The sequence below is a fragment of the Lampetra planeri genome, chromosome 32 (genome assembly GCF_965212315.1).
Source record: "Lampetra planeri chromosome 32, kcLamPlan1.2.h2, whole genome shotgun sequence".
NCBI lineage: Eukaryota > Metazoa > Chordata > Hyperoartia > Petromyzontiformes > Petromyzontidae > Lampetra > Lampetra planeri.
In genome coordinates, this window is record NC_136138.1 from 4,422,592 (window position 1) to 4,448,446 (window position 25,855).

The following is a 25,855-nucleotide window of genomic DNA, read 5'->3' on the forward strand; positions in this document are numbered from 1 at the left end:
ACTGACGATAGTGAAGGGACAACGATGGAAGACAACGGCGGAGACAAAAGTGAAGGAAATTGCGGTATATATCTCGACGGCAGAGAACCAACAAAATAAATATAGGTAAACCTATCCCACGATGGTATCACGCAGTGGAGACCAGAGGCGCGACTGCGCTTACTAACAAAACTTGTGGAGTGGTGGTGCAGTTGTTAGCGAATCCAGCAAGCTGTTGAGTCTCAGCCCTGGCCATGAGCAGCTAATTATATTTGAAGCAATTTTTGCCCCCCCCCCCACACCAACCAGCATGGTGAGGTATGGTTAAACAATGCCCACAATCAAAGCTGGGAGGCCTTCAGTCAGCAGTGGGTTGCCGAAGGCTGTGAATTATTATAAACTGGGGATTCTGTGTGTTAGGGCTTGCATACAGAATTTTACCCAACAGCTCAAGGCTAAACAGGGGATTGAGTGATCATGTGTGCGTGTGTGTGTCCGTCTACACGTACCGTCATGGGCGTGTCCCCATATATTGCAGCTTATCGGTCAATCGACTGCTGGAATAAGGGCTCTATGCTGCGTCATTCGTGGGGGTCGTTTGACAATACTTCACCATGCTGGTCAGTGCCGGTTGGTGAAGGGGGCAGTTCACAACTAGTCCACGCTCCACTGATGTTAACCGTGGCTGGGAATCAAACCCAGACCCACTGGGTTTGTAGCACAAACGCAAGAGCCGCTGTGCCAGATCTCCGCCTCTGTCCTTGGTGTTTGTGAATGCTAGTGTTAGGGAAGGGATACTACATATTAAAAACACGAAAAATATTCTAATAAGCAGGCCACGTTACTAAATTTCAGATGCTTAAAATGGTATTCTCGGATTGTCGCCACAGTATGCAGTCATACGTCGCCAATTCTGCATCAACTGTAAATGTCATGTCACTTGTTATACATTTGGAGAATTATTTTTTAGAAGCCGACTCCTCCCCAGTCTAACGTGTACCAGCGGTTTCTTAACTTTTAACTCCAGCATGCACCCCTTTGGTTCTCAGAAAGGCCATCTCACATCCCGAGGGGGTACGTGCACCCCAGGTTAAGAACCACTGACGTGGAGGATAGGAATCATCAGGTAGGCCTCTCATCCCAGCTACGATGTGGACCCTTGGAAGGTCACCACAAGGTCACCTTGGCGGTCACCCACATGACACAAACTTGCCCCTTTGGCGAGCAGGGAAGCGGCGAGCAGTGGCAGTGAAGGCAGCCTTTCCGTTTTGGAAACGATTTCGTGCCGAAATCTTTTCCGGTTTTTACCACGACGTCCAAAGTTCCTCTGCACGACGGCACGCGGAGCGGAACCGACACGTGCCGAAAAAACATGTGGGACAACTTGAAAGCACATTGGAGGGCTGCACAGGACAACTGCAAAAACCTACAGTGATTTTATTTTTACCTTTTCAAATTTGCAAAAAAATGTGGATGTACAAGTTCAATCACGTGAGCATTTGACACCATTCCATTTCTTTTACCAAAGTTTCGCTTCGTGCCAATTGATCAATCATTAACTCTCATAGAGAGTATCCCTGCCTCGTTCCGCAACGTAATTTTTTTTTTTAAGTCTTTTATTTTGGTAATGAACCGTCCAGCATTGCTGGCATCTTAAGCTGGCCGTTCCTCGACGTAGCCGGAATTCGCATTCACCGCAGATTTGTTCGCACAAACTTCCCATCGTCATGGAAGCGACGGCAGGAAGCGCGGGGGTTTGGCGACGTGACAGAAGCAACAGCGACAACCCCCACCCCACCCCTCGCATGTGACTCATGCCCCTGATCACCCTTCCTGCGTCGCCCAGAGCGTACAAACGCTCTGAGACACATCACCCACTTTTCTGCCTCTCAATGAGACCCATGGCCTCTAACATCTCTCCTCCCTTGGCAATCCATGACCAAATTACCAGGAATGTATCCCAAGCCAAGCAGGGTTGAGCCCGAATGTCACCTAATAACAAAACTCACTTAAAAATCGACCCACTTGTCCCCGAATTTCTAGCTCTCCCGCCTGTGCAATGCTCTCTACCCCCAGCTCTCTGCCTTCCTGTAAGACGCTCTGTACCCACCCAGCTCTACCCCAGCTGTGCCCTCGCCAGAGGTCGCAAACGGGTTTTGATTCCTTACCCGTACCCGGCCGCACCAGGGTCGCAAACGGTTACCCGTACCCGGCTGGGTACGGGTAGCCGGGTATCGGGTATCAGGTACCCGGTTGCGACCTCTGCCCCTCGTCCCCCACCGAGTGCACGAGAGAGACACCCACCGGGCGCACAGCTGTCGACGAGCGCCCCGAGCGCGCGCCCGTTCTGCCAGTCCTTGCTGAAGTTGCCGACGGGCATGTCGGGCAGCTTGTTCTGGATCCAGCCCAGCAGACGCTGCTTGGGCGTCTGCTTCTTGGCCTCCTCTTCGTCCTCCTCGCCCTCCCACATGGGCATGGAGATGGAGTAGTGCAGAATCAGAGTCCACACCATGCCCAGGATCAGCTTCAGGTTCCCATCCACGATGGCCTGGCTGTCTGTGGAGAGGAGGTGAAGAGCAGTGAATTAAAACACAACTGCCATAGCATCATTATGGGGTTATGGTCGTTGCTGACATCAGCAGAAGCAACATCATCATTTGAATGATTGTCATGGTCTTCATCACCAATCCAACAACATTATTCTCATGATCACCATTTGTATTCATTATGTTTTAGATTGCATTATTTAGCCGACTTCTTGCCAGGTTCCCCTTGCAAAAGAGGTTTAAAACCAAGGGTTTGTTACCTGGTTAAAATGAAGGTGAAATAAAATTAAATTAAATTCAGGAGCATCACAACTACCAGTCATCTCGTCCATCATCACATTGTTATCGCCACAGTAACATGACAGCAGCCATAGCTTATCCACTGCTGGATGTGTACCAATCGTAAAGATTAATATAGTCTTCTTGGTTCTTTCGGTAAAGTCACGTAGAAGGGAAGTAATAAAATAATAAAAATAAAACATATAAAATAAAATAAAAAATTTTTATTGAGAATTGTTTTATTATGTTTTATTTTTATTATTTTATTACTTCCCTTCTACGTGACTTTACCGAAAGAACCAAGAAGATGAATCCCTGCAGTCACGAAAGCTTTAAATCGAAAAGATTAATATAGTGTCATCTACTGCTGGAAGAGCAAGGCTCAGAAGCCGGTGGGGGCTTGTGCTAATGGCAACCAACTCTACCACCTCGCAAAGCATTCGCCTTCAAAAATGGGTCACGCCGGCATGGCTTGCACCATGCAATAATATTACAGAGATCCGTCTGGGTGATGCAACGTGCACAAGAGACCAGGGTCGAGAATGCGTGTCGTCTGGTTGCCCCCCCCCCCTCACCGTTACCAGCAGCAAAAATCAGCAGCAGCAGCAACTTTATTCACAATCAGAATCACCGTAAATAAATATTGGCAGCAACCACCAGCATCACCACCATCCAAGGGCAATCCCCCTCCATAATTACCATCGAGACCAGTACACCATTCATCCATCGCCAGTGCACAACCACCACCAGAGAGAGCATCAGCAGCTTAACCACCACCATCAATCATCATTGGAGGACAATGACTGGTTTAAACAAAAACCCATTTCATTTACTCCCAAGACTTATTGCAGAAACCACAAATTTCCTCGCGTGAACATGACATCACCTTCAAGGCCACATGAAAATTGTAATAAATCCCAGCCACAACAACATTATAAAGTAGAGGTGGGGGGACAGCATAGCGGGAACGGGGCCCTACCCCCCACTACACACACCTTGTACAACCCTACCCCCACTACACACACACCTTGTACAACCCTACCCCCACTACACACACACCTCGTCTCTCCCCCGCGCACCACACCCCGAACCCTACCAGGAGAACATCGCCCAATATGGGCATGCATCTCGGAGACACACGCCCACCTCACGGCTCAAACACGCACGGGACGAATGGGCGGACGCGTTGGGAGACGAACGGACAGGTAAGCACGTAGTCAAGCAGACCATGCATGAGGTTTTGTACCTTGGTGAAAACCTGTTTTTTGTAGCGTTTAGGTAAAAACTAGCAAGCAGTGGACGGTGGCATTTGAATGTGGGCAGACGGGCAGGCAGGCAAGATTCAGATACACCGTTCGACTGATGGACGTGCCAGGCAGACAGGTGGAAATACAAAATGGGTAAACATCCACATAAACACACAGCCAGGTAGGCAAACACACAATCATTACAGCCAGATGTGTGCACACACACACTGCAAGGCAGACAGACAAACGACCAAGCAGAGACGCAAGCAGACAGGTAGACACAGGAAGAAGGGCACAGACAGATGAGCAAGGAGGTGACACAGCCGAGGAGTTCTAAGTCGGCAGGCTGCGCCACAGCAGGACGTGTCCGACCACGCCCGTCCCCGGATCGCGGTATCCGGAAACTCGCGGCCACCGTTTCACCGCTGGCACAGGGACGAGGGAGACAGGGCCGAGCACGAGCCAGACCGACATGGAATGTAAAACAAAATGGCAAAGACAAAACGTGCTGTGAGCAAGCACCTATCAAAAGGCAGAGGGGGAGAGAGGCACAGATGTAGAACAAGAATTTGACACACCACATAGCCAATAGGCCAATGGATATTAGTATGGAAATTCAATGGGCCGAAGAATAAGCTCTATTTATATTTAGGCTTCTGCCCATAATGCACCACAGAAAACAGAGATAATCTGTATCCCTGCCGAATGTTGGGGAAAGTGATTTGAGCAAGTGCCTGTTAACCCCTTTCCCATTCCGATGACAGTTCGCCCGAATCCATCATGAGAACGTAATCTTAAGGACTAATAAAATAATAACTTCTTCTGACTTGAAGATGTACCGAGGTTCCCACATTGCCACGCGGGAAGGCGAGGCACAGTTTGACGCCAGTTCTCATTGTGCGCAGCAGTGTCACTACAGTTCTCTGCGGAGAGGTCTTTGAAAACAGCGCTATGCCTCTACGTAGAATTAACAGAGATCCGCTTTCGCATTCCGAGATTCAGCAGTGAACGGGACCCCACCCTGCAACTTGCAGACTTCTCAGAACGGGAAAGGGTTGAGGAAGGCGCGGCACAGAGGTTGGTGAAGCGGGTGACCAGCTTCATCGTGCGTTGCGATAACCACGGCACCCTACACATTCTTTTACAAAAAGTTCAGTGACCCGACTCTTTAACTTTAGTGCTGGGTTGACCTAGGGGAGGAACAGACTCGGTTCAGGAGGCCCATCATCCCACCAGTGATTATGTGCAAAGACCAGGAATTTAAACCTGGCTTATCAGCATCGTAGTGTGGATCTGTCAGTGTCACAGCCAGATAAACATTTCCCAAGGGGCAAATCGTTTCCCTACCAAGAATTTGTACACATGTACATAGACACACACACACACCAAGACAAAGATCCCCTGTATAATGCTTGAATAGGGCGTTTGGGGCAAGTACAGTACTGTTAGCAGTACTTACGGAGGCCAGAACAGCGCATGCCCGGCCATTGTCTCCCCAGTACCGATGTTTATACACCGCACCAGGTACTCCTTGAAGGCCATGTCAACCCAAGCGAGGCACAAGATCGGTTTGGATAGTCGCCACTTTTTGGTCGTGATCGGGAAACGAATGTGGGCCCTGGGTTTTATAGCGCAATGCACCAACTACTGCACTTCCACTCCCTGTATAGAAGTTACACACACACACGGTCACAAAAACAAGGAGAGAGCGCCTGTGTAGCCTACAGACCTGATGGTCTGTGTGCTGTAAGTGAGCATCAATTAAAAAGGTGAGCATTAAGCACAAGGGGGAGGGGGATTGTTTTGGACACGACTTGTCCAAATGTCCTTACTGCACGTCCCCCCCCCTACCACCCCCACCTCTGGTGTATCCTGCCATCACAACACCCCCACAGATAAAAGTCTGCAAACTAGCACATTCCTCATACAGACCCACACACCAGCATAAGCGCACTTGTACAAAGCACATGTTGACATTGGCACACCAGCAACAAGCACACGTTCCCATAGAGACACAATGCGGATGTACACAAACACACACACTAGTGAACAATCGGAAACACAACCAGTGTAAAGCAGATGCACAAACACACTTTTAGGATTGCGCAGGCAAGGTGCTGTTAAAAAAGCACCTGTTAAAAAGGCCCGCACGGTACAGGAGGGGAGGTGGGGCATGGCCAGGAGGACCACCCTTGGCCCCCTTTGTCTCTCCAGCGGGAATGCCCAGGACCGGGGTCAGACATTTGTTACCGATGTTATCCACGGAGCGGGAATTTAACCCGCTGGGTTTGTAGCACAGATGGCCCATCACTGCATCCACACCCGTGTCTCGCAAAGCACCACGCCCCACCGTACAGCCACACCATGGACACTCCAAATACAAAAAAACACACACGAGTACACACACACACGGCCACGACCTGCACAGATAAGCACAATGGACACAAGACAAAGATCCCCACATTACCTTGACCAAAACTGCTATGGCAAGTGCAATTAGAGAGCAACTATGAATGTCAGCACAACACGAGGGTCGGGTGGCCAGTGCCACACCTTACTGCTGCCTGGTCTCCGCCTCATTCTGGAGGGCCACAACCCCAACAGGTAATTATTCAAGGCAGAGCCGACCTAGGAGAGAATCATCGGTTCAAATATCCGCCACTGTTATCGTTCGCAAGCGAGAATTGAACGCCGCTTGTCGTCCTGGTAAGTGCGCAAGCCACTGCGGTAACGCCACCACCCCCCCGCCGCACCAACGAACACACAACACAAAGACACCACCACACACCGACACAGACAGACATGCAAGCGCTCCACACCTGTGTCGCATTTAGCACATGCACAGGGCTGGGGGGAGAGGGTCAGGGGAGCGATTAGGGAGTGGCCCCCGCATTCCTCATGGAAAGGAGTGAAAAAGACCAGCGCAGGCAGGTAACCACCACACCGGCCCCCATGACCAATAGAGCAGTTACCTGGCTTGTGCATACCGGTGATAGGAGTTACCCGTCCAGAACTTGCAGAGATACAGGTAATCTCAGGTTACACCAGTAACTAACCGTGTGTGGCGAAGAATTGCCACACCCCTGAAGAATCAAAACACTTCCCTTTTTACCTGGTACTGGGTTAACTACTGTATTCCGTATTTGTTATTACAAGCTGGGGAAACCAGTCCATTGATATTTCAGCCTCGGACGGCGCTAAGAAATGCGTGCAAAAACTCTGACACACCGACACCAACTCGCACACCCCTGCAGTGGTGCAGGTCAAGTTTCAGGTGGCCGAGCGTGCCTCGAGTAGCAGTCACCCCCCTGACCCATTAGGGAGGTGCTGAGCGATGGCAACTCTGAACCACCACTACCACCACCACACCCTCATTCCCCAACCTACCCCCCCAGGTTTCCACCTCCTCCGTCTCCCGACTAACCAACATTTCTCGCCTTCTGTCAGTATCCAGCCACCCAAATCACCCCATCCCACCCTGCTGCCACCTCCCCCCCACCTCCCCCATTCTGTATTCAGTGGATGTAACTAATGCTCCAAGAGTCTACAAAATGCCCTTGGTCTCTTTACAAGATTAGTGACCGCACCCAAAATCCAAAAAACTCCTTTACAAAGTTTTTTAAAAAACAACGGTTTTATTAACAACTTCGTTGAACTCACGGTCGAGAAGTACGTCAATGATGCGACGCCTGCTCCCACATGAACGCTGACTTGAATTAATAGATTACTTCTGTAACTCGTTCACACGGAGCAGGCGATTCGAGAGTTTAGGGACCGCGGCGTTTTTTACCTCCACAAATATATAAATAATAAGGCGCCCATACAAAAATGTTAATTGCTTTAAACTAGCGAATTAATTGATGCCGATTTTGATACAGGCATGCGTTGTCACCGGATCCGAGTACGTGTGCAAAATGTGGAATGGATTGGACAACAGGAAGTAGACTAACTTTTGATTACAAGACTTGACCACGACACAGGAATCAAGTTCAGTAAAATCGTTGGGAAAAAAAAACCTCATCACGAGCCACCATCTATGCACCGCTGGATGAAGATGACCTCCACGTCAGTCTCAATCCCACACTGCTCCAGTGCCGCGTCTATCATCTCACTCCTGCACATGAACCGTCATTAGCGTCACCACCAGCTCCCAAAAGCTGGTTTGTTGAAAGTATGGAATAGAAATCTTTGTAAAAATACAAGCCAATTAAAAGAATTGCTCCACCCGGCCCCCCATTATAGCACCCCCCCCCCCCTCTCCAAACTTCACTCAACGAGAAGTGAACACAGCATTCTCTACTGAAATCGCCCAGGGGGAGGGGCATAATCACGGGACAGGTTCTTACCTGCACCGCATGTCTGGGGTGGCAACAGGCACTCGCAAACTCTGCACAAGTCACCACTCCCCCCCCAGTCACCACACAAAAATCCTGCTTCCCCTCCCCCCTCCCCACTGTGCAATAACAGATAGTCAGCCTTGAGCAAACCACTGCTGCGATTTTGCAATGTAATAATTCACCCCTATAGAACTTGAACAGTGCAGATTTTATAACTCCATCTCATCGGTCGATGTACTCTGGCGTGTTCCATACCTTGGCCGTCACTGTCATTATTCATCACCATTTGGTTTTCATCCCTTAACGCCAAAATTACCGTACTTGCAGCCATTTCGGTCGATCTACTACTGCTGGATGGCCTTCCACGCTGCACCGTACTTTAAACCACACTGGCCAGTGTGGCCAGAACCCCATAACCGGTTCAGATATCGTTCGCCACCAATGTTAGCCGTGGCTGGGAATCATATTGGGTAATACCAACGGCGTTCAGGAGGTGATGACACCGACGGTGGAAAGCTCAGAGGTCAGATTCATAACGCAGGGTCAACCACCGCACCATTCCCCTTTTTAAAAAAACATGAAAATCGTAAACAAAGTCCCCATGATGGGAGACCCCCCCTCCCACCCCACACTGCCTGTTGCTGTCCATGTCCAGATAACCTCCATTCATCGGTGGAAAATACATATTCCTAAGGCGAGCACCAGTTCATCCAACTGTGGGTTGGGTGAACCAAGCCTGCTAGGTCACAACAGCTGCAGATAATGAAATGGAATTCATTTTTATCGACCCGAGAAGGGGGATAATGATGCCGATGGGTCGAGTTGAGAAAATCTGGCACCTCTGGCCACGGTGATACCTAGCAAGGATATTAAGAAGGATACCGGTAAAAACACAACTCTCGTAATCAACTCTTCGTATTTTTGCCACCAGCGTAAACTGTCAAAAAAACACGAGGCATGACCGCGCCCTTATTGCCTATACCTCTACGGTTGTTTACATACAAAGAAACGTGCAACCCCGTAATACGATCGACCCGACGTTTTTAAAGGGAATCTTTTCATTGGGTGCCAAGTTCCTTTGCCCGCAGCCGCAGTGCAGGGCACACGTGGCAGCAGGTGCGCACGTGCTACGGTGAAAAACGGTCATAGTAGTCTTTCTCTCAGGAGATTAAGGTGCTATTACAATAGTATTTATATAGTATTGTATATATAGTACGGCAAGGGTGACCAGTATGATATACCATACAGCATTAGTTTGTTTCAGGTGAAGACGATACCCATGCTACAAGCAAGGTATTATACAGGGCTCAGGGCGAATATGGTATTCGTGCAAAAGACGTGCGTGTCAGTTAGGCGACTTTGGTAACAAGTGCAGTGTATATATACATAATATATAGAGCTCTTATTAGGATCAAGGGCACTGCGGTGGCAAGATGTTACCTCACCTGGTATACAGGAGGTCGTGGGTTCGATTCCTGACCCTGATGCCTGTATATATAGAGTCTGCATGTTCACCATGGATTTTTCTCAAGGTCCTCCGGTTTTTCTCTCCACATTTAGAAACGTGCAGAGTACTCTGCTGCTATACATTTCCACATAAGACACTTTATGGAGATATCATTTATTGCCAGGTCCCTTCTGAAAGAGCTATATAGCTCCGTGGGCCCTTACCTGGTAAAAAAACGTACCTGCAATGTACAATTATACAAGTGTAATGAGAGAGCACACCGACATATGGAGGGGGCTGCATTAGGCATTGCCGCATCGGTCATAGCCAATCAGGGCTACGGGTTCGATCTGGGCCAAAGTTCATGGAAGAAACTCAGGGCTACATGCGGGAACCATCGAGAAGGTTCTGAAAGGGGGCGTGGTTAGAGGCGGGGCTTCGCTCCACCAAGGAGGATATAAGGAGAGGCAGGAAGAGGACTAGGGGTTCAGTGTGGAAGCCTGGGTCCGGACTGCATCGCCGCCATCTCGTCAGCGACCGACCACGTGGCAGCCGCGGCGAAGTGTTCCCGATTCCCGGCGTGCCGTCGACCAGCGGTACGCGGGGAAGCGAGAGAAGCCGTGCAGGAACAGAGGAGCAGAGAGCTCGTGCATGCGGCAGGAGAGAGAGAGAGGGTGACCATCTAAAAGAGAGTGCGGAGCCGAGCAGTTAACTAAAGAAAGGACGCAAGTCTCAACGTACCGTGGAAGTCGTATATTACACAAGTACTCTACGGGACATACGAGTCGGTGGTCAGCACCATGCCCGGCCGCCATCGTCTCCCTCGTGGAAATGTTGACACGCTGCACCAAGTACTCATGAGGGAGAGCCGGCCTTGGGGAGGCCCTGAACCAGTTCAGATATTCGTCACTGGTGTTGGCCGAGAGCACGAATTGAACCTGGGTAGGTCGGGTTTGTGCCAACACTCACATTCTCCAACACCTGTAAATGCATACCCCCCCCCTCCCTACACCACCGCTACCAGTAGCCCCCATCCAACAGATAAACTTGTCCGAGTCCAGAGTTTCCAAGTGTCATTGGAAAGTACAAAGTGGCACCACCCTTAAAACAGAAGAACGAAAAACAAACCGGAGCCTGCGTTTGGGTGGAGCCTGAAAAGGGGCGGGGTCTAAATAGGAGGGGGAGGGGTGAGGGGGAGGGGTAGGGGAAGACACCAAAATATGCTTAGAGAAGTGCATCAACCATGAACTTACCCATTGATCAAAAAAGGAAATTAAAGTACAGAATCAAAACAAGTGCACAAGGCAGCAAAGATTTGATGCCGCAGATGTGGCCACTGGTAAACGAGTAATAACGGAAAGTGGTTCACCGCCGTGCCCATAAAGGCAAGTTTTCAATCGGCGCATATTACCCACAGGTGACGAGAGATGGATCAGACGACAAAAATGGCACAGCACATGGCACTTAAAATTGAAGTGCGCCAAGCAGCATGGGAGAGATGGAGGCATGCTGGGAAGGACACCGAGGAACACGATAGTGAACAAACAAGACAGTCTTGGGCAGCTCGAAGTAGTGATGACGACCCGTGGACGAGACTGGTGATGGAATAGCAGCCAAAGGACGGAACATGCCCGAGGGGACAGCCACTACATAGATTGAGTGATAATACCGCACAACGATTTGCATAATACATAGTTCAGTACGGCAATAAACTTGTTTTACTTGTTAAAAGTTTATTACAAGAATTACCATTTTGGGCACGCAACTTTCATAGCAGAGTTCCTGCATTGGGACGTTTGATCAAATGATTATTAAGTGCTTCTGGCTAGGGAAGTGGCAATTCAGCGGAGGTCGGGAGAACATCCACTCGTGCATACAAGGGGACTTCACAAAGCTCTGCCGCGACAGATAGATCAACAAATCACTTGGTGGTGTACTGCCAGATCATGAGACTCCACTTGCTGTACTACCAGGTCCTAACCACATTGTATTGTGGCAATATAATGTATCTACTACACCTATTTAGGAAATCCTGCATTACATCCAAACCCAGCCAGTTACCATGTTCTCCAGATTAGAAGATGATCCCAACCCACTCCCACCACTTCCGAATTTTATAATAAAATATAAAGTTGGGGGCGAGTCTAACAATCCAGTAGGTTTGTACATGCTTTTAGTAAAACATTTTGGAGGCACTGGCTCAAAACGTTGCGTGGCCAGCAAGAAACAGCATTCGCAGCTGTAATTTAATTGAGACCAAGGTTACAAAAACGAGCTTGGGAGGAGAAGGGATACGATGGGAGGGACCAGGTCCAAAGAGCTTTAACACCAATCACAAGGTTTTAGCGGCGGAGCATCTTATACTGTAATCTGGAGAGTTAGTATTTTGTGCGTATTCTTATTTACTTCAAAATAAGACATTGTCGCATAACACTAACCGTATTAAGTTTCTGTACACCGTGTGTATCTGCACTCGTTTCATCTGGATCGATGACGATCCATCAGGAGGTGGGGGGGGGCGAGGGAGTCTGGGAAGGTTTTAAAAACAGGAATAGCTGTGGTCGCAATTTGTCTAAAGCTGTGTACGCTTTAATAAAATATCAGCTGGCAAGCCTTTACCCGCTGTTCAATAGAGTGCCTTCATACTCTCCCACAAGGCTTCACATGGGCAGATTAAAGCTGATGCCAGGAGAACTGGCAGTGGTTGAAGTCACGATGACACTGACAGAAAAAAAATCAAATAAATGTACGATGGAAGGCCCATTGCTCTAAAAGCCACCTCATTATTTTCTTTTTAAAAAGGCCAATTATTTATGAGCATGTTCAAGTTTACAAATTTCGCAACACTGTCAAGTCGTACAACAATAAAAAACGATTCGCAGGGAAATCTAAGATGAAGGTCAAGAGAGCATAAAACATTGCCCTTGAGGCCACCACCCCACGATCGCTTCCTTCCTCCTACCAAGTGTTGCAATCCTTGCAAAAATCACACTTGTGAAATTGTCAATCATTTCATCATCAACCATGACAACTTTGGCCTTACTCGTTCTCCTTTAAAAAAAAGTCTACACGACATTTAAGGACCGCTCTTAGTCTCATCACCAGCACCATCTTCCCCTAGGTCAGGGGTCGGCAACCTACGGCTCCGGAGCCGCATGCGGCTCTTTACGGGCTGCTTCTTGACGATATGTACGTATGTACAGTATGTACTCAGATGCATTGCGGCTCTTGAAATACTGAATTTTGTATCGAATTGGAAAGAAATGGCTCTTCTTGTTATTTTGGTTGCCGACCCCTGCCCTAGGTGAACAACGCTCTAGGGTCACTCCAACGTCCGTATCGGTCAACTGCACAAACATCCCACCCATCACAACCTCGTCCCAATTACATCAATAAAAGTTCGACTACAAATTTACAAATTGGTACCCCACCATGTCATTAAAAATATATAATCACATTCATAATGCTTCCGTCTCTACTTTGCGAGACAGACATCCGAGCTGCCAATCTGCTGACTCCGCTTCATGACTCAGACCACCACAGCCACAATGAATGCACAGCAGTCAAATACAGTACAAAGACAAAGATTCCGCCCCCAAGACTTAACGTATTGTTGGGGCAAGTGCTGTTCACGAACGGCTATGAAGCCCAGCATTGTACACGAGGGGGTGGGCGACTGCCTTCATCTCCCCAGTGGCAATGTTTACACACCGCACAAGGTACTCATTTTTAGGCCGAGTCGACCTAGGAGAGGCCCAGAATGGGTTCAGATAATATAATCGTCACCTGGTGTTGGCCGTGAAACGGAACTAAAATTCGGGTCACCGAGTTCATAGGGCAGTGTGCCAACTGCTGCGCCACCGCTCCCCGCAGCAATAAGCAGCACTGCTACGTACGCGCACATTACAAATGCACATCAGACACTCATTACACACCAGGGGCGAGTCCTGTTAGCTAACACACCAAGGCCACAGCGCACAAGAGGATAAGGCAGTGAGCCCAGCCAAAGCCACACCTATTGCCTTTGTCACCCCAGTGCTGAAGTTTACACAGTGTGCCAGATTTATCATTTAAGGCAAAGTTAAGCTAGGTTGAGCCCCCCCCTCCCGCCATTGATGTTATCAGTGTTCGGTTATCGTAGTGTATGCGATACCAAAACCTATTTACTATTGCAACGTAAGGTGTTGTTTCGTTTGTTACTAGACACTTTGCACGATTAACACACTTTGTGTAGACAAAGACCTCCCCCACCCACCCTCGACTATCGAGGCAAGCGCTGTTAGAGAGCAACTATGAAGAACAATAAATTACACGAAGGAGGGGGGGCATCATCATGCCCAGCAGTCTTCGTCTCCCCAGCGCCAATGTTTTACACACCGCACCAGGTAATCGTTATGAAAAAAAAATGGCAGAGTAGACCCCCAGGAGAAGCCAAAAAAATATGTTCAAAATATTTGCAGTCACCGTTATTGGTCGCGAACGGTCGGGTCGCCGGGTAGGTAACGCAGTGCGCCCGAGCACTCCGCCACCATCTCACCGCTGCCTGCATTAACACCACACGACTGCACTCCGTAAAAAAAAACCACTTCACATCAATGTGTGCGACCCACACACACAGGCCTCGGATACAAGATTCACAGGAGCCGATGCCCGTGCCCCCATCACTAGAACTCAAAACCTAAAATCAAAAACACAAAATCATGGAGAACTATCAAACTTCATTCCACAACTTGTTGATCTAGTCGCCGACAAATCTTAAGGTCGCTTCACGTTTGGTACATTATATTACGTTTTGGATGCAGAATGTAACAGTATTTTTAAGTGCAATTCCCTTAGTCAACTATGTATTAACATTAATTCTCTCTCGGTCTGGCTTTGTTGAATTTATCTTCAAATTATTCCAGCGTTTTAAAAAATAACCCGATGGGACCCAGGTCGCCCGATGAAAAAGGAGACCATGCCGTTTCACGAGTCTCAAAAAGTTGGGCAGATTTCACTTGGCGGTTTAAAATAAACAAGACTCCAGCACCACCAACACGGATGAACGCAACTGCCACGGTGCTGCAACAGTTACCACTCGGGGCTTTGCGTTCCAGCGGTCGCCGGTTGGATTATTCCACCTCCTGGCACGGCAGGTGAAGCAAGTGGTTCAAGTTCTCAAATTCCACCCCCCCTCCTGTGGTTAGTCCACCCAGCGGGATACAATAAGCAACAACCTTCGGATTACCCGTTCCTTATGGTGGTGTGGTTAAGTGTGAGAACTCCCCCGCTCCCTACCTGTTCCAGTCTGGTCAACATCAAAAGAGTCGATCAAATAGTCTCTAGGAGCTTGGCATAGTGAATGGAGGCCCTTCCGCCAGCAGTGACATAAGCAAGAAATTGCAGGGCTGCGCATTTACCTTGCACTATAAAACGGCTATGACTACCAAACACAGCTCTCACCCTCGACTAGAAATAAAACCGATAGTGGGTCACCTCGATGGTCCAGTTAAATAAAGGGCAGCAGTGAAATTACAATAGTAGTCACCACATGTATTAGGCAAGCCGTGGGAAAGGGTGCGGAGGGCCGTTAGAGGATGTGGACGCGACGGGCAGGGTGGGGTGGGGGGTTAATTCCCACGGTGGCCTTCGCATGAACCGTCTCGATGAGCAGCACTGCTCGTTGCAGATAACCCATGTGGTGTTTTCACGCGGAATTGCACGACGTTTACCGTGTTCCCACATCTCTATGCACCACCTCACTTTGAACCCGCATTGGTTAAAGGAAAGTATGGTCACACAGCCCATAGGACCCATAGCTGGCTTGGAGAGAGGCCCTCATCATCCAGCAGTGGGACGGCATGTACATTCGTGTCTTTAGCATGAACAATGACAAGCATCACCGGTGTGGCTTTTAACCGACTGTTTGGCAAGCAACTATGGAAGCTTGGCACGGCACATGTTGGTGATGGGTGACCAGCCCTGTCCCCTCTGTGCTCATCTTATATAGCAAGGTACGCTGTACTTACAAAAGAATCCGCAGACTACCTGCTGGATGTGCTCTCTTTCTAAGAACAAATGTGACCCAAGGTCTTCGCTCATTTACCAGCTTCACATTCCTTATTGCCGTACAAATACTGGAGGATGGGCCTTTGCTATTGAGGCCCCCAGGGTCTGGAATACAATTTCCAAGAAACTGCAACTTGAATCACTACCTATGAGATCTTCACTCAAAAAACTGCTCGAGGAGTTGTACACCCCTAGCTGCCACTGCTATTCAGTGGCCTAAAATTTTTGATACTCTTACTGATGCTCCTGCTGTTGTAGAGCGACTCATGCAGCCAGCTATGGCTATAGGGTTTGGTGGTACATGTTGTTTATTGTGAAATTTCGGTCAGTTCCTATGATCACTGTTACATTACTTTTATGGTTTTATTTTGGTGATTTCGAAAACTTTTTTTGGTTTGGCCATGTTTGTTTGTTGTAGTGCAGAGTTAGAATGATGGCTTTAATCTAAGTTGTCTTGTGGTTGTTGTTGTTTGACTTGCATCCCACTGGGATTTTTGCACAGCGTTGGTGTACGGTGCTTTTTTTCTGGAAGACTTTGCAGTTTTTTCCTGGATTTTTCTGTTTGCGCATAGTCACTTTAAGATGTTCTCTTGTTCATGTTTTTTTTGTTTGTTGCAGTTGCACCCGATTCAAGAGCCGAATGGCTCACAGGGCTTTACCAAATAAATGAAACCGAAACGTTACAACGATTGGAACATTACACAAAGATAAGTGGTTGAGATAGAGGAGGAATTATTAAAAGTGGCGCAGTTAAATGGTGATAGTCAGAACAAGTGGGAGTGGTTAAGGAAGGGTTGGGGTAGGTCTGGTGGTAGCTGGGAGGGGGGGCAGGGAATAGCAGTAGGATGGGCTATGGAGAAGAGATGGTTTGTAAGGCAGGAATGCAAGCAGGTTAGTGAAGATAATTGTTGTGCGTGTGCAGAGGGAGTTGGTTCCAGTGTATGGTGAAACTTGTCGCACCATAAACGTAGGGAACCGTGCTAAAAAAAAATCGGCGATGCGGGGAGCAAGCAGTAAAGGGGAGCAAGAAGGCAAATGAACAAAAGCGTGAATGGACACAAGGCCGAGTTGACCTAAGGGAGGACCAGGGCCGGTTCAAATATTTCTCCGTCACCGTTATTGGTCACCAGCGGTAAATCGAACCTCGTGGTCGCCGTGTTCGAAAGGAAGTGTGCCAACCACCGCGCCCACCGCTCCCCGCACATTCCATCTCCTCCCACGCCCCCACTCCCTGTACCCGCTAGAACTCCCTCCCCACCATCGCACCCCGCCACCCTGCACACAAAGTGTATGCGTCGCGGCAGAGTTTCTCAGCAGGGGATTATTAAGCGCGGTGAAATTGCAGTACAAGTTATTATTATTTGTTATTAAGGTTTGGTTAAAACCACGCGCCCTGCGGTCACCACGCCCTGACAATGCGCGCGTTCCGTTATCGCGTGGCCCGCACCCGCACTCAGAACTTCCTGTTTGTTAATTTTCCGGGTGGAAGAGTTGGGGGGGGGCAAATGGTTGTTGATGCGCGATTGTGATGTGGAAGAGTGGCGTGATGGAGAGGATGGTTGTCAATGCCAGGGTGGTATGGGAGTATGGATCCTTGCAGTCACGAAAACTTCAAATCTAGAATGAATAATCTCTACGGGGAAGAATTTCACTTATCTGTTAGAGCTTTTAACAGACAACGTGACAAGAAGTCACAGCTTATCGAGATGCTAACCTTCAAGAGATGCCGATTATTTTTTACCCAAGTGACTTTACCGAAAAAACTAAAGAGTATGGTATGGGAGGTGTTAATGCATGCGAATGGGAGGGGGGGGGGGTGGTGTTGGTGTTGCAAGTGGTGATGGCGGAGGTTCAACGGTGTTGTGGGATTCGAATTGGTGTTGAGGGTAACTGGTGGAGGGAGGGGTTAGATGTGGGCTCATGTTGATGACGATGGATGAGGGATGGCTAAAGGATGCTGGTATCTATGTAGACCCTAATGGATGGGGGGGGGGGGGAATGAAAATTGGAATGAACGAAGAGTATAAGTATGGGATTGCAAGGATGGCGTTTTAGGTTGTGGTCGAGGGGGAATTGATGGGCCCTCGCTAACAAGTGCTTAGTTGATATAAGGAGGTAAAATTGACTCCTAACCATCCCTAGTCAAACGTATAATCCGTACGTGGCTTTGGATTATAGGGGCAGCAGGGGTAGTTGGGGGGGCCCTGAGGATCGGCGATGGGTAGAATCGGGTCAGGGTGACCCTAAAAGGCACATGACTGCCAGGCAGTTTATGCAACAATACTTTAAATGATTTAAGTTTTAATTTGAATAAGACTGGGGGGAAATTGCTCCCCTTCGCATTGGAGGTCCGTTTCACAACTACTGCACAGTGTCCCCGAAACCACTGGGTAATGATTGGCACCGCTATACTCTCGCGGCCAGCAGCGGATCACCTTGGGTGGCAGAGAAAACGGCCCCGGAAGATATCAACATACCCAAAAACGTAAGAAGTGTCTCTTCAGCAAGCCTTTAAAAATGTTTTTAATCAAAACCACATGTTTTATATACTCGGCAAGTAGTGTTCACCACATGGTCACGTAGCAATTACGTGGGACGCTGGCATTGTGTAATGAGTGGTCAGTACCACCCGGACTTCCCATCCAGACTGAGGTTTCCAGTTCAATTTCATCTCCCGGCACAGCAGTTAAATAAATCGGGGAAGTTTAAGAAATCGCCCCCACTCCCTCCACCTGCCTGTTCCTCCCATTCAGTAAGCATGCAACACTGCAGTCAATCTTTATTTATATACTTGAGAAATCTGATGAGCTATAAAGCTCTTTAGCAGATGTAGAGTCCATTGTATAGATCGCATGTAGTGGGGTAAAGTGTGGATAACTCCATCCCGTTTAAAGGACCACCTGGCCGAGTACGATCACCACGCTGCACCCTTCACATTTTAGCAAACCAATTAAAAAGCATTAAATATAACTTGGACGTTACCAGATGTGTTACATGCATGGCGAAATTTATGCATTTTGAGCGCAAGCCTCAATCGTGAGACGAATCCATGTTGAACTTCTTTTGCACCGTACATAGCCAACCGTGCTAAATTGGAGGTGCGGGGGAAGGACAAACTAAAAAGCATAAAAATAATTTTTAAAGAAATGACAATTTTCAATCGAGATTAAAAAATTGCACAACTCCAGTGGCTTGCTAATATCAAAAGGAAGAGTATTCCAGATGGCCGCAGAAGTGTGCGATGCAGCGGCGCTCTTTGTTTGATGGCTAGCCAAAAGCTGCTGCAAGGATGACCGAAATTCGCGTGATGGTTTGTGCTCCTTGACGAGCTCAGCAGGGTTGAACCATTAAACGGTCTCAAAATTCAACTCCAATAGGTCACGGACAGTCACGCAATCCCAGCGCTAAAGCAGTGCATCAGCGAGTCACTATCATCCAGTCTGCCGGAACCCTACTCAGACGGGGAGCAGCGGCAGTAATGGGACCTCCGGTCTGCGTCATTATGACCCCCCCCCCCCATTCTTTTCCCTTTACCTCTCCAACCCCATAAACAAAGCCCACATCCATCCCAGCTCCACCCTTCATTGCACATTCTCCTGCTTGTGCACACATTCACAACTGAATGCAAGTTGATAACTGTGCACTCCAACACCCCCCCCCAACCTCTACATGCTCACACACATACCGCCATCACCTTTCACCTCTACAAACTACATCCGACGCCTTAACGCACTACAAAACACACCCACCTACGCCCCTCTAAGCCACCCACCACGTGACCGTCTGGGCTTGCCATCATCATGTACGAGCCACATTCCGCATGGTGCAGTCTCACCCCCCCCATCTCCTCTTCTCTCATCTCCCCCATCCCCCCATCCCCACTAATTTCCACCGTATTACCTCCCCCAATCTACGCCTATCTTCTCCCCACTCCTTGGGTCCCCCAGGTCATCACGATCCCATCTGCCAAAAAATGTGACCTCTGCCCCCCCAACCCCCCTTTGGCCCCCACCCCCAACGTCACCCCCTCCAACCCCTCCCTCCAACCCAGAGCAGCTACGGGGGGGGGAGGGGGCCCATCTTTCAACACCAGCATCGCCATTTTCACCGCTCCTCAGCATCGATCAGCCCCGTCTGGGGGTTTGCCAATTAATTCGGCTGGCCCTGCGAAACGGGGGCATCTCGTGGGGCCCGGGCGAATTGTCCATCCGTCATCAACGTGGCAGTGCGGCTACTACTGTATACAGGTAACCAGGGGCAACGGCAAAACTACACCGGCGTGTTTGTGCTACCGTGTGACCGTGCACCTGTGCACGGTACCTGCCAATCGGTGAACCCGTGGCACCTGGATGCGTCCCGTGACCTCCTGCTAGCCAAGCCTACGACACTGCACGGTCCGAAAGGTGCACCAAGCTTGGCACCAGCGCTGGTGACGTCACCGCCACTTGGGGCCGTCCATAAATGACGTCACGCGATTTTGGACGATTTTTGACCCCCCCCCCCCGTCAAAAAGTCAGATCCTCCCCCTCAAATATTACGTCACAAAGCTCTGCCCCCCCCAAAAATAAAACATGGTTCAAATCGATGTAAACTACTGTATTGTCATTGTAGTGCGTATTTAATGTGGCGCTGCACTGATGGTGTAGGAGAAAATATTTATTCAAAAGTCTATTTAATCAAGTAGAACGTGTTGTCTATATTTAAAGTTGCATATTTTGATGCGACGTCACATTTCTCAAACCCCCCCCCCCTCGTCACAAATGTCTAACCCCCCCCCAGGTGCGTGACGTCATTTAGGACGGCCCCTTAAGTGGCGAACGGCGGCTGGTTGTAGGTGCGCACACCTGTATTCATGTGCATCCACCTGTGCAACTTGCATGTGTCCACGGTTAGAGCACTGGGCTTCAAACCCAAACACTAGAGTTGAATTCCTTAGCTCAGGGCTAACGAAGCAACCCAGGCCTTAAATGAGTACTTGGCGAGGTGTGTAATTATCAGCACTGCGGAGACAAACACCATCCAATCTCTCCCCCCACCCAGCCTGCTCCCAGCTTCTCCCAGGCATGGGTGCTGGCCACACCACTCCCTTGTCCATGCAGGGGTGGCCTCTGGGTCGCTCGCTCACGGTGCGCGTGTCCCAGCAGCCTCCATTGGGGGCACCCTGGACCTTGTCCGCCGTGGCAAGACCAAGGTGCCCGTGGACTGTGTGTGTGTTTGTGCATGACTATGTGCGCAGGAGAGAATATGGATTTGTGTGCAACATACCTATCGCTCCCCTTGCAAAGGGCACTCACCGTTTCTGTGGGCAGCCACAACCATGCCAAGCTCGCCGTAGGTCTTCATACCCACATTACAAAAACGTACCCGCTACCTACAGACCTTCGCAGGCCATCCACACATCCATTTACTCCGCCAACCCTCCCTGTTGTCCTGTCTGCCCACCACCTTCCCATCTAACATTCGTACCCATCTTCCACCGACGCTCACGCCACACTTTCTTCACGTGCCAACACAGAAACCAACAGTTGCCATTTGCAAACGTATGCTCGACGTTTCGTTGCCAGTCAAAGTGCACCTAGCCTGGCACGAGTGTTTTGACGAAGTCACTGCCACTTCACGGACCGAATGATGGCTGTTGTTGTACAGTACAAAGTAGTCGAGCGCCTCTAAAAGCTGCTTCATATTTTTGTGGATTACACTTTGAAGCGAAGGTCACATTTTATCACGTCCGCTGTGTTTTTAGTATACACATCTACAATAAGTTTAGCATTGTGTAACCACAGCCAATGTAAGGGATGAGTGCCTGCCCTGTAAACAATGCGGACATTGGGCACAAAGTTGCATATTTTCTGGCTTCGTTTGTGTAGATGTTTTTTTAAACGCACCCTGAACATTTACCACCTCCTTATTGGCCCAGCAGCAATGCTGTAACGGTCGCCGCCAGGCCTGATGCTACCGTTAGTTTAAACAAGTAATATTTTTAAAAAGCTTAAAACACGCTTTAATGAAATGTACTAGTAATGGCAGAACTCCAGGAAGTGGCCCCAAAGCTTGCCACAACGTAAGGGGCCATGGCCAATTACAGCCAACGTGAGTTGAGTGGACAATTAGACCCAAGCCGAAACATAACAAAAAAGAACGTTTAAAACATGTATTTTTAATGATAGAATATAGTAGTGTCATCAGTATGACACAAGCATACCAAGTTTGCAGTCGATACCACATTGGGAAGTGGTTTAAAATTCAGTTACAATATTTGAGGATACAACAACAGACAGAGAGAGTCAAATAAAATCGTGAAATAAAAAAATCGTGCCACTGCGCTCTATCCATCGCATTTGCTCCATCTGTGAACGTGCGAAATATTCCCAGACTGACCCACAGGACTGACGGGCACCCAGCACAGAGGACAACGCATCCACACACAGATTGGCGGTGGAGAGCGAGCGCAGAGTTCACATCGCCTTGTGAGATGAAGTCCCCATCCCCCCATCCTGACCACCACCCCTCCTACCATCCCACACCAGGACACGCGGAGAGTCACGGCTCTGGCTCGGCCTTCATTACCAGGAGGATTTTTTTTCGGTCTCTTTACTGACGGCAAACTGAAAAGGATCTCCGTGGCAACAGGCGCATTCCTAAATCAGGCGGCGGGAGACTTAGAAAATGCCTCGCAGCACCCTCCCGCCTCCACCCCACTCACCACCACCACACTTGGGCTCCTCAGTCTCTCTACGCATTGCTCCACGAGAAAAACTTCACCCACCTCACCATCCTCACGTCACCCAACAATCCCACTCGGTGATATCTACAAAGGAGAACTCAAACCCACCAACACTCTAAAACACTTCACCAGTCGTAGAATGATCAGCGTACCGAATCACTCCCGCTCATAACCAACAGCGGGTGTATATTTTAACCGGTGGTCGGCCTCCCCCGATGTCAACTCGGCTTCAAATGAGTGCCTGGTGCAGTGTGAGAACATCGCCACTCGGGAGACAAAGGCAGCCAGGCGTGGGTGCTGACCACCCATCCCCATGTGCCATTCTCACCTTCACAGGTGCTCTCACACCACTTGCCCCAACAGTCTGTTCAGATTATATGGGGGATCTTTGGCTTTGTACATGTCTGTGTGTGTGCGCGCGTGTGGGAAGTGGTGTCACACAGTATGTGCAAGGAGCACAAATCACAAAGAGAGACGGCACACAATGGCTTCCTGTGTGATTGGCACAACCACAAAGGAGAGCTGTGTTTGGAGCCCGTACCACAAACCACACACCACTATCAACGTACTCACACCACACATGACACCAGCTACAGACTCACCACATCCAAACTACTCACCACTAACCACATGCATCACCCTCACCATACCACCCCACTACACAGTTTCACCACAAACCTACCGAAGACAACACAATGCACACTACGCATGTCACCAACACCATGCACACCACTCAAAAAAGCCAAAGATCCCCTTTACCAGACTGCTGGGGCAAGTGCTGTTAAGCGAGCACCTATGAACACCAGCACAGCACACGAGAGGGTGGGTGGCCAGCACAATGGCTGGCAAGCCTTTGTCTCCCAAGTGGCGATGTTTACACGGTACAAGGTACTCATTTGAGGTCAATACCTGAAACAGGACCGGTTCAGATAATCTTCACCGGTGTTGGCATCGATCTGGAATCAAACTAGTAATTGGGCTCGTAACGCAGGGCGCTAACTACTACACTTTCATTCCACAACATTCCACCCTAGGACCGTCATGAGCACCATCGTCGAGTTGACAGATCATTTTGTTCGTTCGTACTTCCTACTGCGTGGCGCGACTAACAAAGGAGTGGGTGGGCACCTACTGCACAGGTGAGTGTGCCGTCGTCATGGTAATCGATCAAGAGATTAAGGCACTCACTACAGCATCCCCTTAGTCACCTCAACCCCCTACACCACAGCCACACCCATCCCACAAGACCCTTTCAGAGGCAAGGTTCAGGCAGGACACGTAGGGCCCTTCCAGGGAGGGATGTGGTGCACCTTATGTTCCACGTCCGACAGGAGCTATGAATGTACAAATGTAGAACTTCCTTTGCACCGTACATAGTCAACCATATTCAAATAGGAGCTGCGGGGGAAGGACAAACTAAACAAAAAGCAGGTCTAAAAAAAGTTTTCAATAGATTTCAAAAAGTACACATCTCCAGCGGCTTCCTAATATTGGTCCAGAGAAAGTGTCCATGGGTTGATAAACGGATTGGTAGCCGGTGGGTGTTGGTGCATGCCACGGTAGAGTGTAAATGGAGATGTACCGCAACGGATTTGTGATTAACTTATTTAGCACGTTGGCTTACCTTGGTATGAGCAAATGTAGATTAACAAGGACCATGAACTCCCAAATATAACATTTCAATGGCACAATAAACTCCAAATCGAAATATAAACCCTACCCCCTAAAACCCAACCCCCCCCCCACACATCTTGATCTCAACCCCCAGGGCAGAGGCTGCAGCATGGAGACAGTGCGGGAGAAATGTTGAATGTAAGTCAGCGCCTCGCTTTGGCCACCAAAAAACACGAACGCACCGCGAGACGCAGACCTAACGAACACGCCGTGTTGACATGTGATCTTTGCATTATGGTCTTCTTAATCTGTGTTGTGTTTTTGGGGCTGGCAAGGGGGGCATGGGGACTAGTGGTTTTCATTTTGGGGGGGGGGGGGCATACTAAATGTTGGTAACCACTGCCTAAAACTAAACTCCCAACATGAAACCTAACCCCTAGCAGCAACGCAATCCCCCCCCCCACTCCCCGACATCACCCCCCTCCACCTCCCATACCCCCACGGAGCCAATCCTCGGCTACCTGCACAGAGCTCTCGCAGGTATGCAAGCACCAGCTTACCGCACCCGTTCCACGCTCACTGTGGAGCCGAGCAAAACATGTATGTTCGGTCACGCCGAACTCCTGAGGCCTGGCGGAAGGTCGCTGACAGACAGACGCTGCAGAGGTTGTTTTGGGTGAAAGAGGGCGTGGGGTTGAGTAGAAAAGTTTAACGAGACCAGGCCGGATGCAGCAAATTGGCTGTAATTGTCTTAAATGGGGTAGGATACCCATGCTACGATCTGGCCCTGCTTCAAACTTAAAAAGGGCACCAAGAGTCCATGATAAAAAAATTAAAACACCAAAACCATGCATTCTACTGTAGCCGTTCCCCCCCCCCACCCGACTTTACCATAGACGGGGGACAATTCTCTCCAAAGGATTACTATTGTGGCCTTCCAGAAAGTGGTACCAATTTGAAAAAAATAAACCCCAGAAGGATGGGCGAAGTAAACCTCCTAAAATGGGATTTGACTGCTCAACCTTCGATTACCAGGCACTGGCCTCCACCTACCGAGCCACCTGGCTGATCACTAGTGGCCAAATGGTACAGGATCCTGGCCTGGCCCTCCCCTAAGTAGACTTGGCCAAAAATTTGCAACATACAGTGCAAGTAATGATGGTGGTGGGTGCATGAACACAGCACAAGGAGTGAGACAACGGTGCTCAGGCCTGCATGCATGGACACGTGCCCCACACTCTTTACGCAAGTTTAATAGGTGCTCCCTAACACTTTCCAGGACAGTATAATGCTTATCAGACAATGGCTTGTTAAACCAGCGTACAGTTAATAGCTGTTGACCTTTAATAGAGCCTGGGTTCGTGTCCTGCACGTACAACTCGGTGTCATTTATTGTAAGACGGGAAGAGTAAAATTAATCTATAAATGAAAGTATCAGCCATGATCCAGCGACTGCTGGATGAATGTCGCCATCGCTCATGGCCATGCAACACAATGACGCATGAAGCTCCCACAAACAAGCACATTTCATTACTCCATCTCCTCAGTTGGAAGTGCCATCCAGTATCTTTCTCCTGATTTTCAGGCTTGCTTGCCGTGTCATCGTACTTGCAGCACCACGTTTTGTTGACCAC

General features: G+C 49.1%; 1 protein-coding gene across 2 annotated transcripts in view; it reads right to left on the reverse strand.

Moving 5' to 3' along the window:
* Positions 1 to 25,855, reverse strand: part of LOC144729344 (filamin-C-like) — a 70,791-nt gene that overhangs the window by 36,971 nt on the left and 7,965 nt on the right. For both annotated transcript variants that reach the window (XM_078609535.1, XM_078609534.1), the window contains exon 2: positions 2,284 to 2,535. In XM_078609535.1, coding sequence (XP_078465661.1) covers positions 2,284 to 2,535 — 252 coding nt within the window. The remainder of the gene's footprint in view (positions 1 to 2,283; positions 2,536 to 25,855) is intronic.